This window comes from Oryctolagus cuniculus, chromosome 3, assembly GCF_964237555.1.
Source record: "Oryctolagus cuniculus chromosome 3, mOryCun1.1, whole genome shotgun sequence".
Lineage (NCBI taxonomy): Eukaryota > Metazoa > Chordata > Mammalia > Lagomorpha > Leporidae > Oryctolagus > Oryctolagus cuniculus.
The window spans coordinates 185,266,733-185,276,538 of record NC_091434.1 but is presented as its reverse complement, the minus strand read 5'-3'; the positions used below and the strand labels follow the sequence as shown (position 1 = coordinate 185,276,538).

The 9,806-nt window shown below is 43.6% G+C and overlaps 2 protein-coding genes across 3 annotated transcripts in view; one reads left to right on the top strand and one right to left on the bottom strand.

Annotated features, from left to right (window-relative positions):
- The window catches only part of TRIM24 (tripartite motif containing 24), a 115,384-nt gene extending 107,399 nt beyond the window's left edge, over positions 1 to 7,985 (top strand). The window contains exons 19-21 of the transcript XR_011387522.1: positions 271 to 303; positions 2,339 to 2,519; positions 3,047 to 7,985. The gene's annotated coding sequence lies outside the window, so the exon portion shown is untranslated. The remainder of the gene's footprint in view (positions 1 to 270; positions 304 to 2,338; positions 2,520 to 3,046) is intronic.
- The window catches only part of SVOPL (SVOP like), a 64,557-nt gene continuing 56,425 nt past the window's right edge, over positions 1,675 to 9,806 (bottom strand). The window contains exons 15-16 of one of the 2 annotated variants that reach the window (XM_017339011.3): positions 3,041 to 3,154; positions 1,675 to 1,809 (exon numbers count right to left, since the gene is read on the bottom strand). In XM_017339011.3, the coding sequence (XP_017194500.3) occupies positions 1,798 to 1,809; positions 3,041 to 3,154 (126 nt within the window). In that variant the 3' untranslated portion in view covers positions 1,675 to 1,797. Of the gene's footprint in view, positions 1,810 to 2,754; positions 3,155 to 9,806 lie in introns of those variants that run through there. The other variant, XM_070071447.1, reaches the window with a different exon arrangement.

The following is a 9,806-nucleotide window of genomic DNA, read 5'->3' as shown; positions in this document are numbered from 1 at the left end:
TCCACAGTGATGGGATGCGATTGTAAGCATCTACAAGTGAGTGCTCAGACAGCCTCGTGTGCAAACAGTCCCAAATAAAGGTTTTGGCATTCATTCCATTTTTCAGAAGATGTCTTTGCCATTATAGACTACAGGTTATAACTGTTAAATTCTCATGTAATTATTTAGATAAATTAACCTTTATTGTATAAAGCAAAACACAGTTGTACAGACACTCCAGTACATGACCCTTTTTAATATCTCACCAGTATCACCTCTTGGTTTTTTTAGTGGTCAGTGAAGGTACTCCAAGAAGTTTCACAGGTAAGTGACTTGAATTTCTACTAGTAGTGTATGATCCTTAGCATACTTAATAGTGTCCTCATGGATTTGTCACTGAATGAGTAGTTTTCTATAGGTTAATGTCTTCTCAGAAGCCTAGTTGCCAGACAGTGCTGTAAGACCCCCATACAGTTCTGAAACCTTTGGGCACATGTTGGAGTCTCTCCTTGGTCCTTGGTTTACTGGTTTTCAGTCACTGCTGATTATAAATTGAGATTTTTAGAAAAGATTTGTAGTGGGTTATTTAGCTAGCCCTACAAGTATAGCTGAGACATCTTCACATGTGAAATATTTTTTCCTGAATCTTAAGAACCGTCTTTAATTATAGCTGCTATAAGCTATTTATAGCCTGAAGCCTAGTGATGTTTTTTAAAGCTCAAGACCAAAAACTGTGAGAGACCACAGAGCTCACTGCAGTCAGGCTTCCTTGTTTGTAGACTCTGCATCAGCTCACTCAAAACTGCTCTTTTCCCCAGCAATATAACAGAACTATTTAGAGCAAATTCCTTGTATCTGGTAGAAGACAAGTGCTCTAGGTGTGAATGTATATGTATGTATAGTATTCTGATCCAGCTCCCTGCCAGTGCTCCTGGTGGGCAGCAGAGCAGATGGCCCGGGTCCTTGGTTGGGCCCCTGCACCTACGTGGAAAGCCCCAGAGGAAGCCCCAGCCTTCAGCCTGGCCTGGCCCTGGCCATTGTGGCCATGTCGGGAGTAAACCTCTGGTTGGAGGATTGATCTTTGCCTTTCAAATAAACAGATTTGAATGACCATACTACTTAAGCATGTTTTTGTGAATCACCAGTTTTTATAAAATTATGGCATAGTTTAAATATGCTAATTTGAACTAAATGACTATTCTAGTTTTTAGGAAGGCCTAATAATACCAGCCCAAGATCTTGCTGTAGTTAGAACACATTTATTTGCTATTTTCTTGTGAGGTCTCTAAGACTAACAGATGATCCAGGATGAAAGGCTATCCTCCCCCCACCTTTTCCCATTCATCCTCCCTTCTCCTCACAGATTTAAACAGGATCTGCCATTTGCTGGTTCACTCACCAGATGGCTGGCAGAAGCCAAGAGTTTGTTGACCGTCTCCCATGTGGGTGGCAGGGACTCAAGGATACGGGGCAGCTTTTGCTTTCCCAGGCGCACGAGCTGATTCCTGCACAAGAAGGGCAGCAGCCGGCATGAGGTGCTTGTGCTGCAGGTGCAGCTTAACCTCCTGCACCACAGTGCCAATCAGTTTTAGTGGGTAGATACTTTGTCCTGGCTCCTACCACCTTCTTGGAAACAGTCCCAACCGCAGCCACTGTTGGCTTTTAGGGGGTGAACCAGCTAATGGGAGTTCCCTCTCCGCCACCTTAAATGAGTAAGGTCAGTGTACATTTAGTTTATTCATAATCTGTTTATTCTGTTGTAGCAAACAAGTTGTTTAAGATGTACTTGTCTTCTCACTGACATGGCCGTACAGGTCTTCATTTAATTTGCTAGACAAAGAAATGAGTTAGTCAGTGTCATCTGACACTAGCAGTAGAAAGTTTTTTTAAACAATTAAGTTTCTAGTCTAACAGCATTAGAAAAAACATTATAGATACACCTTTAGTGTTTTTTTGATTTACCAGGTCCTTTAAAATGAATTTCTTAAGAATTGACACAACTATTTAAATACCAGATCAGTTCATCCAGTAAACACTGGGGGATGTTGTCCATGCATTTGCATGTATTGGAAGCAGAGTTAAGATTTTTTCCCGAGATTTGTAACCTGTTCTAAGAAAATGATATTTTAAAGGTTTTTAATAAGTATGCAAATCTTTGAATCTAGCATTGAAATCCAAGTCCTAATCCATAGCAGAAGACTTAGTCCTTTGTAGGTGAATATGACTTGTCAAGAAATCCATGAGCAAATTAGATACTAAGCCCAGGTTTTTTATATGTATTCTTACTTAAAAATAATAAGATCATGAAAAATGAGGGGAATAGAAAATTAGGCTAAGATAGTATCACTTAATTTTGCAGCCTCGTTCAAGTTCCAGTCCTACTCCATGCTAGTTTGTAGACAAGATCCTCAGCTTCCTGTGCCTACATTCTCTGGGTTGGTAAAGGATGATAATCCTTTGGAGATTAAAAGGAAGTATGTGCATCATGCGATTCAGTCTCTGGCACCCACCTTCAGTGTTTCCACTTTCTTACTTTCCAAGTAAGAAAACTAAGTCCTTTCATAATTACATAAGTAGTCTGGTTATGGTGCATATTACTGAAACTAGAGAAAATGCTTGGAGACAGATACACATTTTTTTTTCTTCACTCCCTGGAGGCTTCCTGTGTCTGCTTATGAGTAGGACATGGAAGAGACAGCGAGTCCCATTCGGACACTTTCGCCAGTTCAGCCCAGTGCCAATCCCCACAGTTCACACACTGGCGTGGTACACGACTATCAAGCTTTGTGTTGAAGGCAGAAAAGCTGGGAGCCACCCCCTGTACCACTCTTCCCTACATCTAACCATGCAGGGAGGTGCATGCTCAAACTGGACCAGCATTTACAACTGTCCGCTCCTCCAGGATGGGGAGTGTGTTCAGATTTCAACAGTTGTCATACCCCTTGTCTCTGTTTCTTAGACATTTGAGGTAAATTACTTTCATGCTCAAAACTGTCTGCAGAAAAAACTGAAGAGCCAGGGATTTCTTGAAATGCCCTAACGGTTTTGTTAACACACTTACCTGTAGCGCCCGTCCTTTGGTCTCAATGGGGAGCGTAAATGCAGAAACGGCACAAAGAACGCAGACGGATGAGAAAAGACACAGGGCTCCCAGAAATGAAGCGCTCATGAGAACCTGCAAGTCACGAGGCAATGATGGCGTCGTCAGCAAAGGCCGAGCACGGCAGCTATTCTGCAAACTCCGCTTTTCCCAGCCATTGCTCCGTGAGAGGGGCTGGCACGCGCATGCACTGGCCTGGACAGAGTGGTACGTGGTGCTCACAAAACATTTAGGGGATTTTCAGTCATCATCCGGATCTTTTCCTCCCGTGTATAGTTTTGTGCATGAAAGTTAGAGTGAATCTACTCCAGAACAACTTTGAAGATTGCAGGCAGATGAAACAGTTTTCTCACCTCCCTTCCATTCAGTTTGCTTCACTTCAACACCTTCCTGCCTTGATAGATTCTCTGCCAAGCACCGGTAATGCAGCCGGCATTATTGGAAAATATTCCCAAAGGAAAGTTAGCTTGTCTGTCCATCTGCAATGCCAGGGCTGACCCTCGAGGACATGGTGCTGAGGGGAGGGGAGAAATACTCACCCAAATGCATAGAAATAGTACAACGGATGGGGCTGGCATTTTGGTGCAGCCCGTCAGTGAACCCACTGCAATGCCAGCATCTTGCATAAGCACTTCTGATCCAGCTCCCTGCTAGTGCACCTGGAAAAGCATCGGAAGCTCACCCAAGTGCCTAGGACCCTGCCACTTGTATGGGAGATGCAGCTGGAGTTTTCAATGGCTTTTGTCTGATGTGTGAATCAACAGATAGATTACCTACCACACACACCAACCCCGTAAGTCTGCCTTTCAAGTCTGCACAAAGATTGGAAAGATGTAGTGGAAGAGTGGGTTTCTTAGAAGTTGTTATGCCGAGTGTAAGTTTAGGACTAGAGATGGCAGTTTAACAAGATCAGCCACAATGATGTAAACCCTCCAACCTAGAACTGTACAGTAGATGCTATTACATTCTTTACTAACCACGTTTCCCTGCCTAACTGCCCCATCACTGTTCCCTGTTGCCATAGCATTAACCTAACAAAGGCTCAGTGACTATGCTGAATGATGCACAGCTGGGCTGAGCTGGAACATCCAATGCAGTTACTCTAACTTGCAGTAAGACTGTGTTCATTAAGATGCTTCTGCAACCTCCTTCAAAGAAAGAAGATGCACAGGTCCTGACACAGGTTAGTGAGAAAGGCAGTTGCGTGTGTGCACTACATGTTGATGGCTGTCTCACCACAAGTTACACAGATGTAGGTAAGTAGAGACTGACTCCATCTGATGTTTTCTGACAGCTTTGAAGCCTCCCCTTTCCTCCTGTTTCTCATACCTGGACAAGCAACTGGAAGCCACAAAGAATGAAGTCATATACTTCGCAGCAAAATGGATAGAGTATTATGTTAAGTGAAATAAGCAAGGTACAGATAGCACATGCTGCCGAAGGATGATCTGGTCAAGACTAGGCTTGGGGGGGGGGGGGGGCTTAGATAATGAGTCCCCAGCACAAGTACAAAACGTAAATACTGAGTTCTAGTGTTCTCCTAAGTGGGGTGACAGTATATATATATATATATATATATACACACACACACACACGTGTATATACGTATGATTGTATTTATTTGAAAGAGTTGGAGGGACACATCTTTCAATCACTCCCCAGATATCTGCAACTTCAACCTAGGTGGCAGGGGCCCAAATGTGGGCCATCTTCCCCCTGCTTTTCCCAGGCCAATAGGAAGGTGCTGTATCAGAAGTGGAACAGCTGGAACCCAGAGCTGCTACCCTAGTGGGATGCTGGCTTTGCACATGCCAGCTTTCCCTGCTGCATCATGCCCCAAAGAATATAAATGCTAATTACTCAGTGTAGACTTGTAGTGGATTATCACTCAATACCCTACAAGTATGTGTAATACTTTAAAAAGATTAAAGAGCTGGAATTATATCTCCCAAATAATTAATCATTTTCTCATAACAAAAGGAATTAGTGAACCACCTGCTACTTCCTCAGGTACACCACAGCATGAAAACTATGGCCAAGCTGATTGAATTTATATCCTAGCCCCGTGGGCTTTTGTCCTATCATGGTGGGCTGTGGTCTAGTACTGTTGACTACAGGCCTAAGCATTCAGCCTTCATCCACAAGCACAGAAACTTCCCAACTTCATTCTGAAAAACAGTAACTATGGAGTTGGAACAAATTGAAGTTTGTCTGCAGGGCTGAAATGACAACACAGTAGTTCAGTTGCAGCAAACCTTAACTTCAGCCACCATCTTAGTGTGTGCGGTGGTCAAGGGGAGGTCTACGCGGTGTGGACTCCAGAGCTTCCCAGCTGACTGCACCCACTGCTTCTGGTCCTGTGACCCCAAGTCACTGGGGGTGTGGGAGAGGCCTACTGGATTAGGATGAACCCAGGACTTAAAAACAGCTTGCAGTTTGGGTGAGACGCCCGCATCAGAGCACCTGGGCGGGGTACCTGGCTCTTGCTCCTGATCCACTTCCCGATAGGCAGACCCTGGGGAGACGGCAGTGACGGCTCCAACAAGTGGATTCCTGGCTTCCAGCTGTGGCCTGGCGCTGGCTGTTGTGGGTATTAGGGAAAGAACCAGGGACATGAGCTCTGTCGTTCTCAGCTTTCCAAATAAGAAGGAAAAATTCTGCAGCTCCAGAACTAAAGTATTTTTTTAACACTTAAAAAAAAATGGCAATACTTAATCCATTTAAGGTAATTAGTGACAGGCAAATTTTAAATTCTCCAATGAAAAGGCAGGATGGGGGCCAGCGCTGTGGCATGGTCGGCTGGGCCTACGCCTGTGGTGCTGGCATTCCTTGTGGGCACCAGTTTGTGTCTCAGCTGCCCCACTTCTGGTCCAGCTCTCTGCTGGTACACCTCAGGGTGTGGTGGGGGATGGCCCAGGGGGCTCCTCACTCCAGATCGGCCCAATTCTGGCCATTGAGGGATGGATCTGGCACAGTGGTTAAGGTGCTTCCTAGGGTGAGATCTTCGACACGGAGGACAAACACGAGATAACAGAGCAGGGCAAGGGTGATCAGAAAGCTGTGGACTCATAAATGTTGCTGTGCGTCTGCTCCACGGCGACCCGGGACCTGTTTTTGCTCTAACGAATGGAATTTACCCTCACAAACTGGTGTTCCAATTTTGGAGGAGAAGCTCATTAAATAACGAACAATGAGCTGCTCCTGGGATGTCCACACCCCGTAGAAGAGTGCCTGCATTCACATTCCCGCTTAGCTTCTGGTCCAGGCTCCTGCCAGTGCACGGCCTGGGAGGTAGCAGGTGGTGGCTCAATGCTTGGGTTCCTGCCGTCTATGCGGAATACCTGGATGGAGATGGAAGACTGAGATCTGTGTGTGTGTATCTGTGCGCTACTCTCAATTTTTTAAAAATAAAACTTTCCAAAAGACAGAATAAATTATGGACCTGGGAAAAAATTTTAATGCAGATCCTATAACTTATACCATGGAAATAAATGATCATCAGAGGTTATCATGAGCAATTACATCTGACCAAATTTGCCAATCAGGAGGAAATGGACAAATTCCTGGATATGTGCACCTTCCCAAGATTGAGTCATGAAGAAATGGAATTCCTCAATGATGAGTAATGATATTGAATCATTAGTAAAGGCTTCCATCAAAGACAATCCCAGTACCACATGGCTGCATAGCTGAATTACATCAGACACTACTTTCTCTTTATTTAAAAATCTATAAAAGGAGTACATGAGGCCAGCATCACTCTAAAACAAAAACCACACAGAGGCACAGAGAGAGAGGAAAGAGAAGGCTACACTGGGAAGGCCGCAGGGGACCAGAGTGCTTGGGCCCCTGAAATCCTGAGGGAGATCCCGGCTCCCGGCTCTTGCCTCAGCCCACACTCAGCTCTTGGACCCACTTGGCGAGTGAACCAGCAGGTGGAAGATTTACATTCATTCATATTCATTTTCTCTCTCCTCTCAGATAAATAAACCTTAAAAAAAAGCTACAGGTCAATATGCTTGATGAACACAATACGAAAATCCTCAAAATAACAGCAAACTGAATCCAACAGCACCTTAAAAAGAGTATTCACCGTGACCACGTAGGATTTTTTATTTTTTCTTTACAGAGAAGCGAGGATGGTTCAACATGTGCAAATGTGCATATCAGATTGACAGAAGGAAGGGCAAAAAACTTCCCTCAGTAGCTGCAGAAAAGGCTTTTGATAAAATCCAACAGACTTTCATGATAGAAGCTGACCAAATGAGCTATAGAAGGAGTACCAAATGCAACAAGCAAATGGTTAACATCATACCTAACGGGCAAAGCTAAAGGCTGGCTTTCTCAGATCAGAACAGGACAAGGATGCCCACTTTTATTCAACAGAGCACTGGAGGTCCAAGCCAGAACAATTAGGCAAGACAAAGAAATGTTGAAGAGTGTCTGGATCGGAAAGAAGGAAGTCAAACTGTCACTGTTTGTAGACAACACAATTGTATGTGTGTATATATAAGTATATAAAACCCAAAAGATTCCACCAAAAAAACTGTTAGAACTAGTGGGCAAATTCAGCAAAGTTGCAGGGTATTAAATAATGTGCTGTAATCAGTAGCAATGTTATATACAAATAGCAAATTATCCAAAAAAAGAAATCAAGAAAGCAATCTCATTTCTGGAAGTTAGAAAAGAATCCTTAGAATGCACTTGACCAGAGGTGAAAGATCCCTACAAAGAAATCAGAGTAATGGTGAGGGAACCGGACGGTAACGCAAAGAACTGGAAAGACATCCCATGTTAATGGGCTGGACGAATCAACGGCATTGACATGTCTATGCCCCCAAAGCAATTTATAGATTCAATGCAATCCCTATCAAAATACCAATAACATTTTTCACAAAACTAAAAACACAACTAAAATTCATAATGAAGCCACAAAAGTCCCCAAACGGCCACAGTGACCTTGAGCAAAACAAAGGAGGTATTACACTTTCTGACCTTAAAATATATTACAAATGTACAATAATTAAAACAGCATAGTATTATCTTTAAAACATACACATAGATGAATGAAACAGAATGGAGCGCCTAGAAGTAAACTGATACATATACAACCAACTCATCTTTGAGAAAGTGGTAAGAACACATTTTAGATTTTTTAAATATATTGGGCTGGAAAAACCTGGATATGTATAGGCAGACGTATGGACCTAGAGCTATCATCACCTGCAAAGATCAGTTCAAAATGGATCGAAGACCAACCTATATGACCCAAAACAATAAACTATCAGAGGAAAACCTGGAATATGCTTCCAGACCTTGGAACTGGTAAGGATTTTAGGCTCCGACTCCACAAGCACAGGAAATCAAAGCAAAATTCGAGCGAGTGGGATTATGTCACACTAAGCACCTGTGCACAGCAACGGCGACAATGAGCAGAGTGAAGAGACGACCTGCAGAGTGGGAGGAGACGTGCGCAAGCTGTGCCTCTGGCAAGGAGCTAGCAGCCAGGATACAGAAGACAACGCAACAGCAAAGTCCTCAAATGGTCCAGTTTCAAACTGGACAGTAAACCTAGTCCTTTTTCAAATGAAGGCAAATAGCCAACAGGTTCACAAAAATGCTTGATCACTGGGCAAACGCAAATCAAAACTACCAGGAAACATCACCTAGAATGTGAAGGGAAATAAAGCACCTGCACATTGTTGGTGGGAATGTAAGCTAGTACAGTCACTGTGGAAAACTATAGCGATTCCTCAAAAATTTAGAAATAGAACCACCGTATGGATCCAGCATTCCCACTGCTATCTATCCAAGACAAACAAAATCAGTATGTCAAAGACAAATGAATTGCTACATCTTTACTGCTGGTACACAGTGCTGGCCCCAATGTATATTTTTTATGTGTTACAATTTTTAAATTAAAATAAGGGAAACATCATTCACAAACTGTTTGAATGCCCACTATGTGAGAGGAGCTATAGTAGGAGCTGGGTATCTGAGAAAAGTTTGAAAAATTCACAGAGCAACAGATTCAAAAGGAAGATTTCAATACAATAAATTTTTGAAATCCATGCATAGTTTTATTATGCACTTTCCATGATTTTTTAAAACTCCTTGGGGCTGGTGCTGTGGCATAGCAGGTAAAGCTATTGCCTGCAGTGCCAGCATCCCATATGGGTGCTGGTTCAAGTCCTGACTGTTTCACTTTGGATCCAGCTCTCTGCTATGGCCTGGGAAAGCAATAGAAGATGGCCCAAGTCCTTGGGCCCCTGCACCCACATGGGAGACCTGGATGAAACTCCTTGGCGTCAGATTGGCACAGCTCTGGCTATTGCAACCAGTTGGGGAGTGAATCAGTAGATGGAAGACCTCTCTCTCTCTGCCTCTCCTTCTCTGTGTAACTCTTTCAAATAAGTAAATCTTTTTTATTTGACAGAGTTATAGACAGTTAAAGACACAGAGAGAAATAAGTAAATCTTTAAAAACAAAAAATAAACTCCTCATATAAACTAGCAAAATACTGGTCCTTTGAGGGCTTCAAGTCTACTGGAAGGCCCGGGTTAAAGCAGCCTGGCTGATCACCCATCTGATGAATGACATGGAGCACAAGGTCAAGGTGCACTGAGAGCTCCCAAGGACCCCACTCGTGGGCTAGGGCGTCAGGAAGGGCTTCCCCACGGCCGTAATGAACCATGGCTCACCGGAGAGGAGGGAGCAGGGAGGGAGG